Genomic DNA, 25026 nt, shown 5'->3' with positions numbered 1-25026 from the left:
GCATGTGTGTGAAAGAATGTGTATGTGCATGTGTGAGGGTGTGTATGAGTGTGCGAGTGTGAGTATGTGTGTAAGCATGTGTGTGAAAGAATGTGTATGTGTGTGTATGTGTGTGTATGTATGTGTATGAGTGTGTATGCGAGTGTATATGTGAGTGTGTGTGGAGGTCAGAGAACACCTTACGAGAGTTGGATGAATCAGAACTTGGCAGCATGCACCTTTACCCACTGAGCCATTTCCCTAGCCCCGTCATATAATTTTGAAGATAAAAATCTTCCCTCTGACTTAATTATTCCCCATAGCCCAACCCCCATCTCCAGAGTGTGAGTGCTTTCTGGGAGTCTGTCCTCCCTCTCCTCCCCTTTCTGTCTGTCCTTCCTTCGTTCTTTTCCAGAGGCATCTCCTCTCTTCCTCCCCCAATCAGACACACCAATCTACCACGGACCATATCTGAAGGGCAGAATAAAAGCGAAGAGCAGACTCCATGATTTGTTGGTTAAGTCCCAAGACTCCATATCTACAGCACTTCTCTACAAATGCTGCTAACTTATAGGAGCAACAAGATTGCAAATAATGCCTGTGCCAACCTGGGGCACTAAGCCTTCTCCAGAAGAGAGTGTACATGGCTCAGGTAGGGAACGGGCCTCCCACTAACCACCTGCCCCGTCCCCCCGCCCCCCGCCCCCCGCCGGAATGGCCACTGCTGCATCACCCAGAGATACAAAAGCCTTACAGATTTCGCCTTCTTCTGTAAGTCCACAATTTGGGACAGCAGGTGCGTGATCTCCTCTTGCTGGCGGGCGGCATCTTCCGTCTTCTTGGCCAGCTCCTCAGAGATGCTCGCAATCTGGACGTTGGCATCCCCTGTGACGAAGTAATGACAAGCGGGTGGCTGAGTTGGAAAGCTACACACAGACCAAAGACAGAACACCATCTTTATGGGGGGGAACAGAGATGGGGGCACGGAGGGAGTTGAAGTAGACATCTTTCCAAGTGGTGATGTGGTTCCTGTGGGGCTGGAAAGAGAAGGAACTCAACCTTCTCATGGGCTATTTCTCCTGTGAGGGCTGACACTACTGACCAAGGCTGTCCCCAGGGCAGGCAGGCTCCAGAAACAGCTGGAAGTGACACCGCAAATATAACTGCACCTGGCTAAACCCCAGTGTTCCACCATGAACAGGAGCTCTGCACACGGTGCACACTGCACTTTGTGTGTGGCTTTCCAGGGCATTTGGAGCTGCAGCCCATTTTACTAGTCGTGAACAAGAGTTGTGTTTCACTTTGCCAAACGCCCTTTCTCTTATCTAACCTGGAAACTCTGGAACAGAGGGCATGGGGGAAGGTCACTGATTTGAATAGCAAAGCTGAGAGTCTGGCCTTTTTGTAAGTCAGATCGTGGATCTGGTCCAACCTTGAGCATCAAAGGATTACAATATTCCAATACTGAGTCCACATTAAAGTTAAATATCCACCTCACTGAGAGCACGGCTCTCGACTCACAAATGGGCAAAGGTCGCCATACAGGCTGGCAGGGGCCTCTGCTTTTAGAGAAGGCCACTGAGCCGTTGGCTGGTAGGAAGGTGGTGGGAGCATCTTAGAGGAGGAGAGCCGGCAGGAGGGGCAGACATACTCAGCTCCTTCACGCAGTCGTTCACCAGCTGCTGCTCCTTCTCCTCATAGGTGATGGTCTCCGTCTTCAGCTGGCAGGCCTGGGAACAGCATCCACACAGTCAGGGCCGGCAGGCGGGCCAGGGTGGAGGCACAGAGCCCGGCGAACAGCATCCACACAGTCAGGGCCGGCAGGCGGACCAGGGTGGAGGCACAGAGCCCGGCGATCTCAGACTCTGGCATGATCCCCTTCGACATCTCCGTCCCTTCGACCATCACACACCACCCAGGAGACATACCGCATCTGCATCCCCTGCCTAGGCAATGGGCAAGGCCCTAAAGCAGAGACCTGAAGGCTAGACGCCACCAGGGGGCGCTACACGGAGCTGCGAGCACAAGTTCTACCACTGAAAGGCCACGGGGCGTTGGTCGGCTTGCTACTTGCTCGTGTGCATTCAGCTCTCGAAGATATAACACCTCTATGGCTTTTACCGTGCCTAAGACACTGCCCTGAGCATAGCAGCTACTCTAGAAACAGTCATACAGGAACAGAACTGTTGCCACACCAGCCACAAGTTCTGAAGGGTCATCAACTCTGTCTGACCCAGTCTCCCAAGGACAAACTCAATATGTTAAAGACAGTGTCAAGACATGGTGGCCTCCAGAGTCTCCCCACAATAGTGGGTTTGGGGGCTCATCACTACAACCCCATCCCTACAACCCTATCACTTGGAAGACTAAGGCAGGAAAACTGCCATGAGTTTGGGGCTAGCCTGGGCCAGCCTGGGATACAGAGAGCCTGATTCAAAAAACAAAACAAAACAACCCCCCACAAACCAAGTAGTCTGGAAGTGATGGTGCACACCTTTAATCCCAGCACTTAGGAGGTGAAGGAAGGCAGGGCTCTGTGAGTTCAAGGCCAGTCTGGTCTACAGAGTGAATTTCAGGACAGCCAGAGCTATATAGTGAGACCTGGTCTCAAAACAAAACTAGAAAAGAGAGAAGGCACACACAACTAACCCTAGGACTTCAGACAGCCTGCTCTGGCTGAAAAGACGAGAGGAGAATGGTCCAGAGGGTCATGTAAACACTCAGTTAAGTAGTCAAACAAGGGTGCGGTAGGCCCTGACCACAGGCAGAGATGAAAATCCTGAGGGCATACATGGGCCGTCAAGAATCCACACCAGGATCAGAGCCCTTTGGCTCTATCTTTGGATAGCAGGGCTGGGTGCCTGGGACTGAGGCAGTCACCTGGGCCTGATGCCCACTGACTGCAGCTAGGCAGTATGGGCTCAGCCTTCTTCTGCATGACCAAGCCTGGGTGACCTTGTCAGCCATCCGAAAATGCTGCCTAGTATGGGGTCTGCAAAGATAGGTCGTTCGAAAGAGTTCCTGGTGCTTTGTAAGGTCCTGGTGCTTTGTAAGGTCCAATCCGGAGGCTCTTTCCAGTGTGTGGCAAGTTCAAAGTGACAGATGTGCCGCCCTCCTGGAGTGTCTCTGGGAGTCTAGAGCCAGCTAAGGTAGGCTAACAGTCCAAACCTGACAGACAAAGGCCATCATCCCTTTGCCTACAGACAAGCTCAATGCTAAAGAAGACAAAAAACACTACATCTACTCGAATCAGAGGTTTTAGAGAGTAGTGGTGGGCAAGGGGAAAAATCTTGGGTTTAGAGCCAGAGGGTACAGATCCAGCCTTTGTCGTTTACTAACTCTGACATCTTCAAACACCCAACAGCCTGGTGCCTGAGTCTCACTGCAAATGAGACTCAAAGTAAGCAGCTGTAGGCCCCGCTATGCAGACTAACAACAGTGACACTAGTAACAGTAATATAACAATTGTAACAATGTCAGAAAGGTGCCTGGTACAGCGCCTTCCGGGTTCCCAGGCTGCCTCAGCCCAGCCTTTCACCAATTGTAACAATGTCAGAAAGGTGCCTGGTACAGCGCCTTCCAGGTCCCCAGGCTGCCTCAGCCCAGCCTTTCACCGATCACACTGTAAGACCTGTCTCTGAGACTTAGACAGTCTTCTCAGGGCAACTCAACTCCTCAATAATCACTCCAGCCTTCAGGCCATTGCTCGCGTGCCTCTACCTGCCTCAGTCTCCACCCACTGCGACATCCACCCCAGAAGCAATGCCCATACGTGGCTGAGCCTGCAGCCTAGCACCCAGGCTGGAGAGTGCAGACTCAGGCAGGACTTCTTCAGATGGGCACTAAGCAGATGGTGCTGTCTCCACAGCTGCTGCTGCCAGAAGAACACCCCCACCCAAGGGGCAAGAGCAGGGTAGATATGTCACCTCAGATCGAAGTACAACGTTCTCCTCTTCGAGGTCCTTCAGCTTCTTCTGAAGAGAGTCCAGGTGAAAGTAATTCTGGACAGAGGAGGATGACTCGTTCCTCTTCAGCCTAGGACAAAAGCACACTGAAAATCAGAGAGGCCATTCCCTTCTCACCTGAGTGGAGGCCGGGAAGGGCTACCACAAAGGTATGGTGGCCACCTTAGCTCAGAACAGGGGGTCGGAGGGTCAGGTTCATTCAACCAATGCAATTCCAGGATGTCTAAGAGTTCATTTAACTCGAGATGCACACTTATTCACAAGAAAGGTTTTGTGGGCTGGTGAGGTGGCTCAGGAGGAAAAGCTCTTGCTGCCACACCTGACAACCGGCGTCCAATGTCCAGGACCAACAAGGTGGAAGGAGAAAACTTACCCTTGAAAGCTGTCTTCTGACCTCCACATACAAGCCGTGTCACAGCCAGTGCCCCTCCCCCAATGTACACAAATAAACACATTAAAAAGTAAGTGTTCTATATACGCTACACGTGTGAACTCAGTGCTCAAGACCCTGTGACCTTCCGTTCTTAAGAGCTCCATTCTACAGTGAGGAAATCAGCATGGGGTGAGGTCCCAACAGAGCTGTGTCCCCACAGCAGGCCACTAAGCTCCCAAAAGCGTGGGTCTCCTGAAGCATCCGGACTTCTGTCCCAAGGACCTGAGGCTCCAGGATCTATGATTTCGTCCACCATTGAGCGCACCCCATTCCCACAGATGTGCCAGGGTAAAGGGCCACTGTGACAAGCCAGCAATGACACCCTGTAAGAGGGAAACTGCTCTCCACCCAGCAGCTCCCACTGAAGCAGTGAGGTGGTGTCATTTGAGGCCTTCAGATGGCCATTCTGGGAAAGACTAACCTAACCCAAGGTGCTAGCGGCACTGCCTAGAGGCCTCCAAGGGCATCTACGTCAGCCTGCCTGCCCTTAGCTCCGTGGACCTGTACTGGCGACTTACGGGGTTGAGCAGACGGACTCAGGCTCGCTCTCCTCAGCGGCACTGGTGTAGAACTGAAGCAGCTCATCCTTCATGGACAGCTCATGTCGGAGCTGAGACACCTGTGTGGACAGGAAGAGGCAGGCAGGCTGATGCTTGCTGGAAGGTGGCACTGTCTTTCTGTGCTCAAATGCTGGAGAGGGATGGCATCCCACGTGAGGACTGATCTGCTACTCCAAGTTTCAAAGCCTTGAGTTTGGCAATGTTTAGGAAAAGCCCAGTACATCAGTTCTGGGTTGGAAACAGTCTGTGTCCTCACGTTTATTCAGAAGAGCAGTCAGGGGAGCAGAAGGCTCTGGAATGGTCAGGGGGTTGATGCCTGCTGGCTTTGGAAGCGGCCAGATGACCAGCTGGGCAAGCGGCCAGAACAGTGGACCACAATACTGAATGAAAGGAGGGGCCGCTCGCTTTGTCAGAACCCAGTGCCATCTCAGAGCAGATCTGTGGCTGTGCTGCCTCCAGGTGTGCCACCAGGAGTGGTTCATGGACCCTACTTAGAAAACCACACAGCCCTCCATGGGACCAGCACCCCCACAGTGTCCCTTGACAAGCCGGCCAGACCCTCTTCGCATTTAGGTTACTGGGCAGAAACTCGGGGTACGGGAGGAAAGACGAGCCTCGCGGAAAGCCACGCTGCTGACTGATGAGGTGGCTGTGCCACGCTGCTGATCTGGGCTCAAGGCTTTCAGATGAGGCGGTGGCTACTGTAAAACTTCTCACCTGCTCTCCCAGCACTCAGTCAGCGCTCATAAGCGCAGGACCCGGGCTGTGAAGGAGAACTGAAGTCTGTTTTCTGATGTCTGTGGCTGGGGGTTTGTTCCAATTTTCCCAAACCACATAGGGTGTGGACTCTGCCATCCTTGGAGAGTCCACTTATTTTATATGCTGCATAAAAGTTCTTCCTACCTAGAGGGGCCGCTTGATGATTCTCCAAAGGGAAGCATGACCTCATAGCTTCCCAGTTCAAAGCTTCTCCTGAGAAGGAGGGCATCTCCACTCCCCTGGAGCAGAATGCTCTCCATACACGCCCAGGAAGTCTCAAACCACACGACCATGGAAGGAGGCCAGTGGGTCACCACTGGCACCTAGATGGTATGTCCCTCTGCTCAGAAAGCCCATGTGCTTCCATACATGACTGAGGCCATCTCCCTGGACCAGTGAAGGCAAGAACAACCTTACTTCTCCCCATAACACTACAGCATTCCAGCTTACCATTTCTGAGAACAAGCTGGGGAATACACTCTTTCTTACGAGTAGATTTAAAACATTAAGCCCAAATCAGAAATAGCTTTAATGAGAAAAAGAAGTAAGACTGGCTACATCTTAAGTCTTAGATCAGGGCATCCTTTCCCACTAAGGACGTTAATGTGGACAGAGAGGAAGAAGAGGTGAGAAGGAAGGGTCCTCAGGGCTAAAACTTACTGCTAGGAAAACAGGATAAGAGGAGAGAAGCCACCATGGACGGCTGGGCTCTGACCTCCGAATCCCTGCTCTGTCAACCCCAGCCAACTGACTTGTCTCCATGCAGTTTAAACATCACTTCTAGGGAGCCAGAATCTTTCCTTCAGAATCTAGGCTCCCCTCGGAGAAAATTAAATAGTTCACGCCCCCCCCACACACACTCCCAGCCATGAGTTAAGATGAGTATGGAAGTTCTACAAGAAAGAACACAGGCCACAATGTTGCACTGAGTCTATACAATGAAGACTGCAGGCCACAATGTTGCACTGCTCCAGGGCCCAGCATAGGCGGTCTACATGTCAAATCTGGGTTCTCCCAGTACAAGTCTTGCCACACCTGCCCGTGCTCCCACCCACCTCCCTGACCACTCCCAGGCCAGCGGTCCTCACCTCCTCTCGGATGTGTTCCACCTGCTCTTCCAGCAGTTCATTCCTCTCAGTTAGGGTCTTGTTCTTCTTCAACAATGACTGGCCAATCCTTGCAGCCAGCTCCAAATCCCGCTCTTTCTATGAAAGGCAAGAGGGAGAATGTAGACTTAGTCCTGTGCATCCTGGAGGAGCCAACAGGGCTCAGTGTCAGATGGGCATACCCAGAAACAGTAGGAGAATTAACAGTTCACCATCCAGGTACTAGATGTCTGTTAAAGAACAATAACCTTGGCCACACATGTGCAGGAGCCATACAGGAAAAGTTGATGAAAACCAGGTACATGGAGGGAAAATACTTTAGTTATCTGTTAAATTGTTGGTAACACTTCTCCCTACTTGAGAGCCAGCACATGGGAACATCATTGACTAAGGTGGATGGACGGATAGATGGATAGATGGATGGACAGATGGATGGATAGATGGATGGATGGAGGATGGGTAGATGGGTGGATGGATAGATGGATGGATGGGAGGATGGATAGATGGGTGGGTGGGAGGATGATAGATGGATGGATAGATGGATGGGAGGATGGATAGATGGATGGATGGGAAGATGGATAGATGGGTGGACGGGAGGATGGATAGATGGATGGATGAGATGATGGATGGATGGATGGGTGGGTAGGTGGGTAGATAGGAGGATGGATGGATGGGTAGATTGGTAGATGGGTGGTGGATGGATGGGAGGATAGATGGATGGATGAGTGGGTAAATAGATGGATGGATAGATGAATGTGTAGGTGAATAGGTAGATGATAGACGAATCAATAAATAGATGTGTGGGTGGGTGAATATGCCCCTAAATAAAGCAAAGAGCTGGCAAAGGAAAGCTGGCATCTTTAGCTCACATCAGGCTGGACTGACCTAGACTATGCTGAATTCCTCATCTAATCAACAAAGCAACAATGTTTAAAATAACTCAGGCAGGACTGACTGTTTCACTTTCTTCTTCAGATTTTATTTAATTTTATTTATTTAAAAGAAAGAACTCTCTAAGGGCAGAGACCCTCTATCAGCTACTTGTACTTCAGAGGTTGCATACATGTAGTAACTGGATGTTCAGACAGTTCAGCCATGACAACTGTTTGTGTATTCAGAGCAGGCCACATAAAGACACAGCTGCTTCTGTGGAAAGAAAGATGTCCCAGGTAGGCGACAGGTGCCAACTCCAGATCCATCCCCGAGATCCACCTGCTTGCATTAGATAGGCTGGTAAGGTGGAGGACATTCTAGGAGACCACATCACTTCAGAGTCTACACCAACTGTCCTGTTTACGTGCTCTAAGAAGGAGAAGCAGGGACGGGCAGGCTGGAGCAGAGACAGTTGGAGGCTCCGATTCCGTGCTACTTACTAACTACCCTCATGGCCTGAGTGGTTCCTCTCTCCAGAGTCAGGAGCACCAGAGTTTTTTTCAAGCCACAGAGCTGAGAAATCACTAAAGTAAGTATAGTTGGTAACTTGCATGGTAGAAATGAGATACTAAAAACTCAAGAGACACGAAAGCAGATGAGCTCTCTTCACACAGCATTGTGCAGAAAGGGATGCCAGCATGGAGAGAAGGCAAGCGTGGACAGTGTGCTGATCTGTGCCAAAGTCGTTGTAAAGTCCGCAGGTTATGAGAAATCCCCATCCTATTCTCCCACACCCGGGACTTGCTCCTTCGCAGACTCCCTGTCTCATTGGTTTAGGACGCGCAGCCTTGTGTAATGAACAATTTGAGGCTTCAGATGGCTGCCTTTTCTGACCATGGGCTCAGTCATGTAGCAGACTGCTATGTAAGAGCACGGACCGCTCTTCCAGAGGATTCAGGTTCTGGTCCCAGTACCCACATGGCTGCTCATGACCTTCTATCATTTCCCAGAGGACTTGATGCCCTCTTCTGGCCTCTATGGGCACCAGGCACACAGTGCACAGACATATATACACACAGGCAAAACCCTCATACACATAAAAATAGCAAAATCAAATCAATGGTTCCTCACAAACAGGCACACTAGGTACACCTCACACTGAGAACAGACCATTAGAATCTATTCCTTACACTGTTCTAGGTGAAAAACGTCAGCTCAAAAATGAAAATATCACAATGCCTCCCACATACCACGGGAGTTATTCTGTGCTCAAGCTTTGGCTGTATGTTTATAGACGTGAGCCATAAATACCCCTACATATCCCGACCTTACATGCTTTCCCATCATCCCTAATCACACAAAAGCTCAGCACATGTGGAAAGGGACACACTGACACAAAGACAGTCCCAGCAGTCAGAGATGCTCAACCCTGAACTTATGCTGAAGGGCCAAGGGGAGACCAGACGGTTCCTCGCCTGTGGCCTTTGTCATCCTCAGACTCTGGCCGTGCCTTACCTGGGGAGTGGGGGGAGGTGGGGGGGGGGGGGGGGGGGGGGGGGGGGGGGGGAATGGGACAGGAAGAATGGTGTGACTAAGGCTGCCAAGGATGAGTACCCAGAGGCAAACTCAAGATGAGTCAGAATGGTTCCAGGCCTCTCTCCTGCGGCTAAAGCCGCACTAGCAAGCAATGCCTACTTCTCTGCCGAGCGAGTGTGGCCTCCCTCTCCTAACTCAGGCCTGTTAAATCCCATGCCAGGACAAGCAGCCAGCCCAGACGGGAGGGTCAGCAGGTGCTAAACATTCATTCCTCACTTCCTGACCAGGTTCCTTTTGATTTCACCCCACCATAGCTGCTAGTTTCCAACAAGCACAGATGCGAGTCCTCAATGCAAGGAGCACTAGAGTCAGCGAGGCAAGGAGCACCTCAGGCAGTGAGGGGAGGAGCACTATAGTCAGAGAGGCAAGGAGCACCTCAGGTAGTGAGGGGAGGGGCATCACAGGCAAGGAACACCTCAGGCAGTGAGAGGAGGAGCACTATAGTCAGAGAGGCAAGGAGCACCTCAGGCAGTGAGGGGAGGAGCACTATAGTCAGAGAGGCAAGGAGCATCACAGTCAATGAGGCAAAGAGCACCTCAGGCAGTGAGGGGAGGAGCATCACAGGCAAGGAGCACCTCAGGCAGTGAGGGGAGGAGCATCACAGGCAAAGAGCACCTCAGGCAGTGAGGGGAGGAGCATCACAGGCAAAGAGCACCTCAGGCAGTGAGAGGAGGAGCACTATAGTCAGAGAGGCAAGGAGCACCTCAGGCAATGAGGGGAGGAGCACTATAGTCAGTAGACAAGGAGCACTACAAAGCAAGATGCAGCTGGAGAACATGAAGGACAAGGCTTCCCAAGGGGCAGGGAGGACTGGCACCTCAGAGGGACAAGGACAGACAGAACAGGAACAAACACAGGAGGTCAGGAGGTCCTTCACCTCACTAACCACACCTCCCAGCAGGCCTCTGGCCTCTAGCTCTCTGCCCTGCTGGGAGCAGCTATGGCAAGCCTATACTGGAAATCTAATCTTTATAGTAATCACCTAGGGCGTGGCTGCAGGGTGAAGAGCAGGATGGTGGAAGGTTGCTTCCAGCAGGAAAACCCGAAGGAAGGAAGGTCCTGTATGGCCTCCCATCTAGCTTGCCTAGCTTGTCTGGCTTTGGGGTGTCTGACAGTGTTGTTTTAGAGAGGGTCTAGGTGTTCAGCCAGGCTCACCTTGATTCTCTGATCCTTCTGACTCAGTCCCCTGCACTGCCACACCTGGCTCTGTCCAGGTTTATCAAGGCAACAAGATCCTTAGGTTTCTTCTGAGAGTCACAGATATAGGGCAAGGTGCATGTGTGGGTGGGTGTGCCTGTGTGTTTGTGTGTCTGCATGCGTGACTGTGTGTGTGTGTGCATGCCTACACATTTGAGTGTGACTGCATGTGTATGCCTGCATGTGTGAGTGTGCATGCATGTATGAGTGTGTGTACATGTGTGAGTGTGTGCATGTGAATGTGTATGTGTGTGTGCATGCCTACATGTGAATCTATGGGTCTCTCTCTCTCTGTATGTCTGCATGCATGAGTGTGTATGTGTGTGTGTGCATGCCTACATATGTGTCTATGGGTCTTTCTCTCTCTCTTCTCTCTCTCTGTGTATGTGTGCATGCATGTGTGTCTATGGGTCTCCCTCCCTCTTTCTCTCTCTCTCTCTCTCTGTGTATGTCTGCATGCGTGAGTGTGTATGTGTGTGTGCATGCCTACATGTGTGTCTATGGGTCTCCCTTCCTCTCTTTCTTTCTTTCTCTCTCTCTCTCTCTTTCTCTCTCTCTCTCTCTCTCTCTCATATGTGTGCATGCCTGCACATTTGAGTGTGTCTGCATATGTATGCCTGCATGTGTGAGTGTGTGTGTGCATGTGTGAATGTGTAAGTGTGTGCCTATGGGTCTTTCTCTCTGTGTTGGGGTGAGGAGTCACCTTCCCTTTCTTGTTGCCAGTCAACATAAATCAAACATTTAGTTCTAAAGTCAAGAAAACAGCCAGGAAATGAGTTTGGCTTAAACCTTAGTGGCAACCACAGACTAAAAATAACTAACTCAGGGCCTGGAACAAGCTGGTCAAAATCTAGTTCTTTACTCTCTGAGAAATGAATCAAGATGGCTTGAAGGCCTACAACCTGAGGTTGGCCCTTGTCACCAACACACACTGGGCTGGCTAGCACTCTCCATGGCGATGCTTAGCCTACTTCCCACACTCAGCAATGACTCATCCCATTCACCAATTTTAGGATAAAAAGTGTAACTATGGGCCAGCAGAAAGCACGCTCTAACTGGGGCAGAGAGGTGAACTCTAGGTACATTGCCAATACAGCCAGTCCACCATGACAGCCAAAGGATCTCCCTCCCAGTAAAGACCCAATGCACAAGCGCACACGCACTGCACATGCACACACATGCACTGCACATGCACACACACACGCACACACAAACACACATGTGTGCACACACATACTCACATGCACACACGCACGCATGTACAAGTGTATGAGCACACATACAAACATGCACACACTCACATGCACATGCGTACACACACATGCACACTCACAAATACACACATGCACACACACACAAACACATGCGCACACACAAACACACACACACACACACACACACACAACATGGCTTGCAGCTCTGCCTGAATGTCCTGAAAAAATCTTGTAGCACTCAGTACGCAGCTGGTATGTAAACCAGCGTTCCTAAACAGAGGCACACAACCCAAGCAAGAACATCCTGAGGTGACTGTCACGTGGTAGCTGCAGCAGTCAGTCTATGAGCCATCCTGTTCCAGAGAAAGGCAGGGACTTCCCTGTGATATCTTATCAGGACCAAGGACAAAGGGGACAGCTGCTATTTATAAAACACGGAGGTTGGGCATGATTGCCTATCAAAAATAAAACAAGAAACCAGCAAGTACAAAGGGGCAAGGGGAGAAACTGCTCTAAGGAGATGTGATGTTCCTTTTTAAAAGCTCGTATTTCATACGGCCATGCTCAGTCAGAAAATTAACCAAGGAAAAGTGAATTCTTTAAACCAAAAATTTTAAGACAAGCCTCATGTAGCCCAGGCTAGCCTCAAACTCCTAGCTAGCTGGGGATGACCTTCAACTCTTTGTCCTCCTCTACCTGGACCTTCCAACATGCTGAGACTACAGGCAAGCAGTACCAAGTCTGGTGAAAACAGAGAGTTCTTCATATAGGGACTCTGTATAAAGGGATGGAGACCTTGGGAGGGGTCTGGAAGGGGCCTTTGGACGTTAAAGCAGAGAGAAAGGTGGTACCCATGAAATAACACCCACAATGAGGCCTCGTGTATACAGCCAAAGACTGTGGGCTGTGGACGCCCAGAGCCACAGGGCGCAGGACCTGAAAGTGGAAATGTCTTGACAACCAAGAAGCCATATTGCCAGAGGCTCAAGAGTTGTCAAATGCAACATGCAAAGTGGGTGCATCCCACCAGGGAGTGGTTATGAGCCAGAGCTGAAGTCACTGGGAGCCTGGTGTCTGTCTTCAGACTTAGATCCCTCCACTCTGAGAATACCTACCCTCAAGAGCATCTGTAGAATTCATGTAAACAGATGGGCAGCTGTTGAGGTTTGGTCGGTTGCTATGTATTATAATGCTAAACTCTGTATCCCAAGGTCTAGTTGCTTCAAGACTGAGTGAATGTTCAAGTAAACCAGCTTTTGTTGTGCAAGTCCTGCCCCTGGTTGAATAAAGATGTCTACAGCCTGTAGCTGAACAGAAGACAGGCTTAGGGGTCAGAGGCAAAGACTTCAGAGAGGAGGAAGCAGAAGGAGAAGTTGCCATGGGGTAGGTGGATTATGAGTACCTGGCCCTAAGGGTCGGCCTGTTGGAGAAAGAGTGGCCCAGGCAAAACATAGCAAGTGATATCTTAGGATTATTGACAGAAAAGCAGACAAAATAGCTTAGATGGGATGACATCTGCCTATCTCTGGTACTTGAAGGCTTATTATAAAGGTTTTGTATCTTTTATTTGGGAACTAAATGATCTAAGGTGGGGTAGGAACCCTCCAATTAATATCTACTTTGACAGACAATAGTTAGCTGCTTGCCAGTTTCACTCCTACAAGTAAGAGACAGATATCCCACAGAAGGGATGAAATCTCGCGGCAGGAGCTCAGACACAGACTGGCCAACACAAAGGCTCCTGTGCTTCTGTCTTAGCAGGGACATAGCTACAGGAGCCAGGATCAATAGCAGCCTCACAGGCTCCATGCAGCATGAGAGTGTGCCAGGTCAGTGTGGACTGATGGACGTGAACTGTGGGCTGCTCTGAATGCCACCTCTGCAGGCCAGGAAGGGGTTGAGGCAGCCAAGAAGAGCATGGGGTGAAAGCAGAGGCCAAAGACTTAAGGGCAAACCTCACCACCAAGGCTCAGGAGCCCAGAACCCCGCCCTCCCAAAGGCTTGGAGAAATGGTCCCCCAAATGGGGGAGAAATTCCCCACAGGGAAAGGTCAGCAGGTCCATTTCCAGATCCAATGAGCAGCCAAGTGAGCCTTCCGCTAGCCCACACCAGCTTCAAGACGGTGGCAACTTGGTGTCACCAGAAGGCAAGGGGCCAGCATCCTTAGTGGACCATCGCAGAGTTCCAAATCCTGATATTACCTAGGTGGAGCTAAGGGGTTCTTGTCTCCTCCTTTAGAATAGAACAGATGTGTTCCAGGGTGAGTGGAAATGTCCCATACACCAAAGGAAAAAACAATGCAAGAGAGAGGAAGACACGAGGGGCAGAGGGACCCCAATCCCACCACACTGTCAGTGCCTGCCTTGCTGCAGTCTCACCCACCACTGCCTGCAAAGGTCACTGTGCCTTCAGTGTCTCCCCCAAGATCCCACCCTCTTTCTAGGGAGCTGCTAATGGAAAGTCACTGGATACAGAGTCATCGTAGATTCTAGAATCAAGGCCCAAAGTTGCCTGTGCACTGAAGGTGAGGTTTGTGGTGGGGCCACTGCTGAAGGGCAGGCACTGTACACACACACACACACACACATACACACACACACACACACACACACACACCTTACCTTTACTCCCTGCACTCCTCCCCCTGGGCTGGTGATGAGGTTTGGGGAGGCTGTGGCATGTTGAGGAGGCGGGCCCTGGTTATAGGTCACCAGGGGCCAGCTTTTGAAGGTTATAATCTAGCACTGGGTTCCAGCCACCTTCTATTTCCTTGCAACCCCATGAATTGAACAATCACCACCTCATGCTCTCACTTCCACAGGGGAAGCCCCCCTGCCACCTTTCCCCTAATATAATGAGCTGAAATCCCCAAAACCATGAGCCTAAAATAGCAGCATGCTCTCCCCCAACCCCACAAGCTGTTTCTGTCAGGTTTGGTCACAGGGATTAAAAAATATATATACCAATATTTCTTCCAGGGCCTGCCCCACCCTGGCCTGCAAGTACACAGGGCATACCCATGTGTCCTCAGGGGACTTCACAGTCCCCTACTCCCAAGTGAAACCAGAACACTGAGACCAGCTGAGAATGTCTCTCGAGGGCATGCCACCTGCCCGATCAACCATGGTACTCTTGTTGTTTTGTATTTCTATGTTGTCACTGTACTCCGCTCTATCAGCCAGATGAACAAAGTTTCTGAACTATATTCAGAAACTATAAGCAAGAACATATCCTTCTCTATCAGACAGTTTAGGTCTCTCTGATCAGAAACTGGGTGCCTGACAAGTACTTAAATGGCACTGTATTTTTGTGCCATCAACTCAGAATATCAAAAACAAACAGGTGTATCTGGCCTGCAGCCTGCTGACTGTATACACCTCACAGGTGTATCCAAGCCTGAGGCCTGCTATCTGTATACATCCCAGGATAGCTACAAATGTAGGCTAACACATGTATAAATGGCAATGCCATACTGCAATGTCACAAGTTGGACAACCCCAATCTCAAATATCAGCTGGCATGACGGTGTGTTTCTGTAATCCCAGCACTTGGGAGACAGAGGTCAAAGCATCAGGAATATGAGACTGGTGTCAGCTACACAGCAAATCTGAGGGCAGCCTTCATAAGACTTTATTTTCAAACAGTAACAACAAATCTAATATATGTACGCAAAATCAACAGCTGGCAGAGGTCTAGGGATAGAGCTACTAGGTGTAATGGTGAATATCTTTAATCTCAGCCCTTGGGAGGCAGAGGCAGGCAGATCTCTATGAGTTCTAGCTCAGCCTGGACTACATAGCAAGTTCCAGGCCAGCAAGGGCTACATAGTGAGATCCTGTCTCAAAATAAACAAGTAGCAAAATAAAACCATTAAATTGTATGTTATAAGGCCCCAATGTGAGGTTCCTTCCGGAAACAGATGAGATGCCCACACGAACCCGCTATAAATGGCCCTCACCTTCCCCCAGACACTCACCTCCTCAAGAAGCCTGGTGACAGCATCAATGTCATTGTATGTCTTAGTCATCTGGCCAACTCTTTCGGCACATAGAACTGCAAGAGACAGAAAAGGCCGTGAGATCGCTAACAACAGAAAAGGCCGTGAGATCGCTAACGGCAGAGAGCTGGCTATGGGTGGGCATCTAACTCGGCTCCTCAGACCGTGATATCAGGGATTCAACCCACGCCGTCCTCACCATCACCAGGCTCTGGACAACCCACACCGTCCTCACCATCACCAGGCTCTGCCTCCACTGATGCTGAGCTGTGAGTTACCCACCGACCACAGAGACATGGGCACAGAAGGAGCTTCCAGAAAGCAGCCGTCTGTATAATTATTAAATGACAGTCTAAACCCCACAAGTTCACAGTGACACACACCCCTTCTTCCTGACTGGCCTAGAGTCTAAAGTTTCTGTATCAGCAGCATCAGGGTACTTTCCTTTGAAAATCCACTCCACAATCCTTACCACCATGGCTACTGCACATGCATGCACACATGCACACACATGTATAAGCATGCACCCACACATATACACATGCACACACATGTATACACATGCACAGATGCACATAAATACACACATGTATATATATGCGCACACAAATGCACACACATGCATACATGCACATACATGCACACACATGCATACATGCACACAAATACACACATGCACGCACATGTATACATGCACAAGCATGCACCCAACATGCACACTGATCACAATTCCATTACATATACAGCCCACTGCATCATGAGAGGATGCTAATGAACAGCGTTAGGTCTGCACCTTCTCATTCCCTTCTGCTGATAGAGGAAGGCTTTAGTCTGCTACTGCCTCCAGACAGTGGTTCCCAACCTTCCTGATGCTGCGTTCGACCCTTTAATGTGGTTTTCATGCAGGTGGTAACCCCCCAACCAGAAAATTATTTGCCACTTCATAACTGTTACTTTGCTACTGTTATAAATCATAATGTAAATATCTGTGTTTTCCGATGGTCTTAGATGACTTCTATGAAAGGGTCAGTCAAGTCTAAAAGGGGTCATGACCCACTGGCTGAGAAGCATTGTTCTAGAGATCTTGTTTTGTTTTATTTTATTTTTTACTTCAAATCAATGGCAAAGCATTAATTGGTAGTTCAGTTCACACAAAGACTGTCCCGTGGCTTTTCCTCTGTGTGGGAAAGTGATTGTATTTGGGTTTAGAGCCAATGAGAATTATTTTTGAAACCTGTCACTTTGGCTAAATAGAAGTATTCTAAGAGTGGATGCTTTCCAGTAAGTCAAGTAGCAAACAAAAGGACCCGGGTTCCACCCAGAATCCATGTAAAAAGCATGCTGGCATGGTGGGGTGAGCATGGTAGGATGAGTCTGCAAGCCCTGCGCTGAAGAGATGGAAACCGGTGCCTAAGGAGTGACACTGGAAGTTGAGCCCTGACCTCCGTGAGCATCCCCTACATGCACATGCGTGAGCACACTACGCGCACACACACACACTTGTGCACACAACTTCATAGTGATGCTACATAACACAACCCTGGAGAATAATTCTAGTAACAGTGAAAGTTTTCATAATGACCCACATCTGACAACAGACGAAGAGAGGCACCTGGGACACGAAGTCTCTCACCAAGTCACACCCGGAGCCTTGCTAGAGAGCTGTTGCTGAAATTCGGCAGCCTGTAAATATTTTAGTATGCAAGCAGAGCTGATCCTAGAGATGAGCTCAGAGAAACCTGATCTTCTGGAATGATTTCCTAGCTCCGGCAGAGTCTGGAATCTGGTTTTCAATCTGAAGCACCAGAAACCTAGAAGCAAGAGCCTATCCTCCGCCTCCTTTCCTCCCATGGCCGCCATTTCCCAGAGAGGGTCCCTCTGCCTTCTGGTAGCACACACCACCTGGCTCTTTAACCTCCCTCCTTGCCTTCACGTTGGCCAGCAAGGGAATGGCAAGGAGATGTATAAGGGATGGTCTAACTTGCTGTCCATGGAATCTAGCTCAAACGCTCTGCATAGTTCAGTGGCTCAAGGTCAACAAGTCTCTCTCTGTCAAGACTGCTGTGCTACTACGAGCATCTGGGTCTCCCCTGAGCAGCTGTGGGCTTCCACACGGAGGAAAGGCTCCAGCCCTGCACTCATCAGAGGTGACATATTTTAAAAACTCTGTGGAATAGGGCGAAGTCAGTTGGTAGAGCTTGCCCAGCATGCACGAAGCCCTGGTTCCTGCCCCGGTATTATATGAACTACACATAGTGGTGCACACCTGCAAACAACAGGAGGGAGGCAGAGGCAAAAAAACAAACCAAACCAAAACAAAACAAAACTCAAAAACCAAGCCCGGATCTCTGTCATGCTCCTGTAACCACAGACGGACCGTGATGTTCGGTCTGAATAATATGGAAGATGGATCCTTCTGTGCCCTAACCCAAATCCTAAAATGGCTTTATCCTATAGAAATGTCACACGTCAGAACTGAATGCTGGCTCAGCTTTCTCTGGTTTCATTTATAGTCACCTGTGTGTGCTCTTCTGTGGGTATGCTCATTTGCATACACACATGTCGACGGCAGAGACAGCAATCCTTCCAGTATTTTCTCAAGCCCACACCGTCACCAGGCACTGAGTGTAAAGCGTCTGGCACACTCCCTTCATGTTCTCAAGATGGACAACTACACAGGGGCTCCAGGGTGTAAGTACATTCCACAAGACGCAGACTACTCAGTCACTCAGGTAAAAAAAAAAACACTGCTTGCTCTAAGCAATGATTATGTAAAGTATTTCAGTATGTTTGCTTTTAAATATATCTATATGTATCTATCTATATATGTATATATATATACACATATATTTGTATATATATAATCACAATTTAAGGGGAGATATGTGTATGTGTATATATACACACATATATATTTATATATACATACACACACATACACTAATAGTACACAGAAAGAAAAAAAAGCAACCACAAAAATACAAACATTTGGATAGGATCACAGATTTTAATTTTGTTTGTGCTTTAAAAATGATTCTAAAAAATAACTATAGCAATACTGCACTTGTGAGGGAAATTATTTAAAATATCAGGAAGTACACAGTTGACTAATATAAGGTCACGGGATCTTTCTGAGCTGACCTTTAAGAGCAGAAGCCTTCTCTTCGTTAACAGGCACAGAAGATGCTGGCCTCCTCTGAGCATCATGCAGCAACTGATCCGGGCTGCTCCGAAGCCCTCTACTGAGCATGCTCACTGGGGTCAGTTGCTGACCACACAGCTCATGCGATCCCCAGAGCACTTCAGAGTGGTGGGGTTCCTCACACCCTTTCACAAGTCAGAGAATCAGGCGCAGCTGGAGAGCTGCAGAACTCAAGGTCAGACAGACTCAGCGGGGCAGCCGCCAACCTCTGTGTCTGGAAGGCCTCTAACACTTTCCCATCCACTTTCCCCAGGAAACCTTCAGGGCGACACTTCTACATGGAAGACGGGAGCTGACATGGAGGGCACTGCAGAGGGGTCAGGGCACCCCAGAGGGGTCAGGGCACCCCAGGGGGGTTAGGGCACCCCAGAGGGGTCAGGGCACTGCAGAGGGGCCAAGGCTCCGCAAGAGGGGTCAGGGCACTGCAGAGGGGTCAGAGGGGTCAGGGCTCTGCAGAGGGGTCAGGTCACCCCAGAGGGGTCAGGGCACCACAGAGGGATCAGGGCTTCCCAGAGGGGTCAGGGCACCCCAGAGGGGTCAGGGCTCCGCAGAGGAGTCAGGGCACCATGGGGGTCTGATGTATAGCTTGGAGAATGACCCACAGTAGTCATACTTTGGTTTTGCAGGGGTGAGTTTATGAAGTATACACTGAGCTGAAGTAAGGCCATCATCAGACTGGACCCTTACAACAACCAGCAGAAACCACGTGGGAAAGCTGAGATACAGAGGCAGTCCTGACCAAGCTTCTCTCCACGGATGATCTTCCCATGGCTCAACTTTGGCCTCTCCATTCCCACTTGCCGACATTTTTATATGACGGGCCTAAGGACAGCAACATCTACTGGAAATGGCTTATCTAGCTGTGGGCAACGGCACAATGCATTAGCTCGGGGGTATTTAGTTTTCCTCTTCCCTCCCTGTCACAGAGCTGGGGCTCAACTCGTCCCCAGACAAGGGGCCTTGGAGGACGCTTGGCACAAACACACTTAGGTCTGAAGTGGCGTGGGCAGCCTAGCTTCCGAGGACTGCTTCACTGTGAGCTCCAGTAGCACGGGATGGTTTTCCCACATAACGAGCGTTGCAGGTTAGAGATTAAGGCTGCACTGTAGGAGCTGCACCTCGCCAGTCTGGCTCCTGAACTCAAACAGGGCAGGGCACCATAAGGGGCAGAACAACGTTCAGAACCTGCAGCACAGAGAAGGAGAGCTCCTTGACCTGGAAGAGGTTTTCACAGAAGGTGGGGTCCGGAACCCAGGCCCAGGCAGGTTCCTTAACTGCTGGGTCTTGGTTCTCTCAAGAACTCTCTCAGTCTGGGTAGAGCCAGACTAAGGAGAGTGAGGAAGGAACAAACCTGCCTTTCAACCACAAGATGAGTACACAAGACTGCTTTCATGTTTAGCTTTCTACCACAGAGCTCGGCTGTCCTCTCTCCACAGGGACGGACCCAGGCCATGCTAGCAAATCCACCCCATAATGTGTCCAGAGAGCAAGCAAAGGGGCCACTACAAATCTCTATAATAATTAATACAGGAACACTACGGTCCATACGCTAACAAAGACATTAAATGCATCCTGCCTCACACAGCAGGTCCACAGGGCGCACCCTCAGCCTTCTGCACCTCCCCTGACTCTGGGAGATGTGTTCATCCCATACCAGCCTCACACACCCCTTGGGGTGCACCGGAAATAGGCCAATGCAGGAGACACTTCGGAAATAAACAGCTTGAAGAGCCAAAGGGTGCAAAGTCCTTCAAAGAGCTGGGATTTTTAGTCAGGCATAGAAGCATGCACCAGTGATACCAGCATGCAGGTTAGCCAGGCCTACGTGGTGAGACCCTGTCCCCAAAAGCTTTTATTCAGACTTTTATCACGGGCCTATAGAAAACCACTAGAGGGTTTTCACAGGACAGCAGCGGTGTGTGGTTTGTATCTCAGAAAACATTTTGACCCAGTGTGGAATGACTGGGTATGATGCACACAGCAAGCCCAGTGACGTGCGTTAATAAATGTGCTAGATTCCTCCAGAGGGCTCCTTCCTGGGTGACAGTAAATGAAGTCCTCCACGGGGACATTGTGAGATAAGACTTAGTAGTAGGCTCGGACACAGACAACAAGGGCAATCACCCTCCCCCCATACCTCCACCCCGACGCCATGCTAGACCAATAGCAAGATGGGCTGCCAACGAAACCATGGCTTTGGGACAGTCACAGCACTGTAGAGTGAGCTCTGAACACCGCTACCAGAGTCGCAGGAGGCCTGGTGACAGTCGCAGGTCCTGGGAGCTGGCTGGGCTACACTGCAGTTTGGGAGACTGGAAGGGACCAAGGCTTTCTTCTTGGGGAATAAGCCTGGGCTGGCTGGCCAGAGAAAGGGACACCTGGCACTAGGCTGAGGTTCTGGGGGGTGCTTGGACCCCAAAATCAATGTGTGATAGTTATGCAACTTAAACCATACTCCAAATAATTTTGAGAATACATACAGACCCCAGCTCCCCACCAAACCCCAAGCACCTGTGTGGGCAGGACTTGATGTCCATCAGGAGTGACCTTGGCTGAGGGCCCAGACACAAACCCTACTAGGGAAGGAAACAATGTCAGTTGGGGTCACGGGATCAGGCTGGCAGGGGTGGGAGGAATAAGGAAGGGAATAAACTAGATGCTGGCTCCCAAAGGCTAGAGCAGACGGCGGAAAGTTGGGGTGCTGGGCCACAAGAACAGAGAGGAGGTGCAAGGAGGGTGGGGTAGGTGGTGAGGAACTCCACAGCTCCATGGCTGCCACCTGCTCTTCCTGAGGGACCCTGTGTCACCATGTCACATTAACAGGCTTGTAAGCTCCTTGACACTGTGGCCTGACTGGCCGTCATAAGAGTTGGGAGACCACGTTCCTCATCCATTTTGGTGGAATAAATACGTAGCCGTGTGAAGACACCCTTCCCATCAGCAGCCTGTGTCTTCATGGGCTTGGGGCATGAATACATGAAAGAGCATCTTACAGATCTACATATATGTCTGTACATATGTATGTGTGCACTTGTGGGTGTGCATATAAACAAAGACATCCCTTGCCCTCAAGAAAATGCTGTTTCCTCGTAACTCAAAGGCCACGAAGCCAACCTCCATGGATGAGGCCATCCAGGACTGCAGGTTTTCAACGAAGTGTGCTTTAAAAGTCAGGCTCTGAAGTCAGGTGGTGGTGGTAGTAGTATACATTTTGAGTCCCAGTACTCAGGAGGCAGAGGCTGACAGACCTCTGAGTTTGAGACTAGCCTGATATATGGAGGGAATTCCAGACAACCGGGGCTACACAGAGAAACCCTGTGTAAAACCTTGAAAAACCAAGAAAAAAATAAAAAGGTTCTAACTGCCCCTCCCCCAGGAGTTTTCCCTCTTGTCACTTGAACCTTATTAACCACTTATTGTCCATGTATTACAAAAAGTTCAGGCTAGGCAAAAAAGATGGCTCAATGGGTGAAGACGCTGGACGCCAAACCTTGACTTGAGTTCAATGCCCATGACACATGTTAGTGGAAGGAGAGAGACGATTCCAGGACATTGTCCCTGACCTGCACACTCATGCCAAGGCATGTGCATGTGTACACACACACACACACACACATTAATGTAAGAAAATATTTGGAAATATACTGACTAAGCAGCCATGTACCCTAGAAATACCGGCATGCCCCACAGAGGCAGCAGTAGGTGGTCAGGATAAGAAGCATCGCTCCGGTCTGGCCTTTGACCCACAGGAAGCAAGCGTAATAAATCCTACAGTCTGCCCTGATCACAGGAGTGGTGGGTGGAGGCCCAGGACCTGTGAGCCATAGCCTGAAGGCTCCCTATCAAATCCTGGTTGAGTCACCGCACAGACCAGGTTTCCAGGCCTCACAGAACCAGCACCCTGTAAAACTAGTCTGTATGCCTTTGATTTAACACGTTCATATCCTGTTTTAAAATGTACCCAGCTCTGCCACTTCCTGCAACAAGCAGCCTCCAGACATGGGACGCCCAGGACCATCCTCCTCTGGAGCAGGCAACTGTCTGCCTCCTTGCCAGGTGCTCATGCCCACTCTCCTCCACTCCCAGTGACGACACTCTGCCCTGGCCTCCGCACCTGCTATTTCCTCTGGGAAGACTGCCTTTCTCTCACATCTCCATCTGGGAATTTCCTGCTCTTTCCACAGCCCAGCAAGAAGGAAGTCCCTTTGGGCACCTGACACCCTAGCCATATCTCTCTTCTCGAGCCCACGTCTGTGAAATGGAACAAGAAGATTTGGCAAAGAACCAAGGGCAACATATCGCCGCATGGCTATTGTGTATGCTGAGCAGGAGCAGCCCCACAGAGACATGGGGCTGAGAAAGCTGAACATGTTGCCAGGGAAACCAAGGCTCTAAGAAGGGTAGACAGTCTAAGGTCAGAGAGCCTTTTGAGCATCCTAAGTGTCTACCGGTGGGAAATGAAGACCTGCCTCTGCCTAAACTGAGCATGAATGTTCATGGCAATCATTACAGGCAAAAAGTAGAAACACGAAACCTTAAACTGTTGAATGAACAGAGCATGGTGTATCCAAACCATGGAATATTGCTTGGACATAAAAAGGAATATGGGACGAATGCATACCACAACATAAACAAGCCTCAAAGGCCTTATCCTTGAAGAAAAAAAAAAAAAAAAAGACACAAAAATGTTGCTTTGTTCTAGGATTCCAGCCAGGTAGAAAGTGCATTAGCATTTGCTTAGGACTGAGGCTAAGTGCAAACACACAGAGGTCCTTACTAGGGAGAAAAGGGTGCAGAATCTAAGTGTGAATTACAGGAAGGGTTGCACAATTCAGAGCATTTATACAAATCATGAAACCGACAGGTAACAATGGATGCATTTTATAGAATGCAAATTACATCCTGGTATTTTTCAGTAACCAAATACATGCAAGCTAGGGCCACTAGCCCACATCACATCCCTACCACTTCCCAATAGCAATAGAGTAAAAACATTCTTTGGGCTGGGTGGTGGCGGCGCACACCTTTAATCCCAGCACTTGGGAGGCAGAGGCAGGCAGATTTCTGAGTTCGAGGCCAGCCTGGTCTACAGAGTGAGTTCCAGGATAGCCAAGGCTACACAGAGAAAACCTGTCTCAAAAAAACAAAACCAACCAACCAACCAACCAAACAAACAAACAAAAAACTGAAGGAGCAAAAAAACATTCTTTGGTTCTCTCAGCCCTGACAGAGCCTTGCCTGGGCTGCAATGGTGTTGCCAGGCAGGGAACTATCCAGGAACCCAGCAGGCGGGCTCGCCCTGCACCAGACACGAGTGATACCCAGAAGAAAACTGGAGAGACCTTTTTGCTTGCAAAGAACAGTCCATTACTACCCAGTGCTCCAGAGAGGGGTGAACACATGTCACCACCCCAAAATGCAACTGAGCCCCCTCACCTGGCCCTGAAACTTCCTGCAAACAAGGTGACCATAAATGCAGAAGGGAAGGTGGCAGGGAAAGGTACATTCTCAAGACAGAGACCTGGGACCTTAGCAAGCAGGTGGTGGACACTCCCTCCTCCCACACCACAGGAGCTTCTGGCCTGCTGGCTTCCAGACAAAGGCACACTATGTTCCTGACATGGGGAGCAGCTAGCCTAGAGTCAGGCTCACCACATCAGCAGTCCAGGAAGCCCTGACTGTGTCTGTGTGGTGACCAAGTGGAGAGAAGATGGCAAGAGCAGCTCACATGCCAGTTCTGAAGCCATGTGGCTACTTTATTGACTGGCTCATTAAAGTATTCTCCTCATCCCAGTAGGCCAAGAGGCTGAGGGTACCAAGCAAGTCACTAAAGTCAGAGGAGGGGTCTGGGGACCTGAATCCATGAGCAAAATGCCTGCCAGGCAAGCCTGAGGACCTGAGTCTGGTCCCCCAGAAACCAGGTGAAAAGCTGGGTAGTCCTCACACGGGTTGGGGGCAGGGTCTGAGTGTTGCTGGATGGATGGTCCAGGCAAATCAGTGAGCTCCAGGTTCAGGGAGAGAACCCGTCCCAAAAAATAAGTGAAAATTGATGGATGAAGACACTTGGTGTCAATTTCTGGCCTCTACATATACATGCATGTGTACCTGCACACACACACACACACACACACACACCACACACACA

The 25026-nt window shown here is 49.9% G+C and overlaps 1 protein-coding gene across 11 annotated transcripts in view; it reads right to left on the bottom strand.

The window, feature by feature from the left end:
- Positions 1–25026, bottom strand: part of Trak1 (trafficking kinesin protein 1) — a 169131-nt gene that overhangs the window by 27647 nt on the left and 116458 nt on the right. For all 11 annotated transcript variants that reach the window (XM_031345664.1, XM_031345666.1, XM_031345656.1 and 8 more), the window contains 6 exons: positions 15659–15735; positions 6785–6901; positions 4896–4996; positions 3906–4014; positions 1631–1709; positions 734–864 (listed from right to left, as the gene is read on the bottom strand). In XM_031345664.1, coding sequence (XP_031201524.1) covers positions 734–864; positions 1631–1709; positions 3906–4014; positions 4896–4996; positions 6785–6901; positions 15659–15709 — 588 coding nt within the window. In that variant the 5' untranslated portion in view covers positions 15710–15735. The remainder of the gene's footprint in view (positions 1–733; positions 865–1630; positions 1710–3905; positions 4015–4895; positions 4997–6784; positions 6902–15658; positions 15736–25026) is intronic.

Source organism: Mastomys coucha, unplaced genomic scaffold, assembly GCF_008632895.1.
Source record: "Mastomys coucha isolate ucsf_1 unplaced genomic scaffold, UCSF_Mcou_1 pScaffold23, whole genome shotgun sequence".
NCBI classification, from domain to species: domain Eukaryota; kingdom Metazoa; phylum Chordata; class Mammalia; order Rodentia; family Muridae; genus Mastomys; species Mastomys coucha.
Note: the sequence above shows the minus strand (reverse complement) of the source record. Positions and strands in the feature narration are given on the sequence as shown.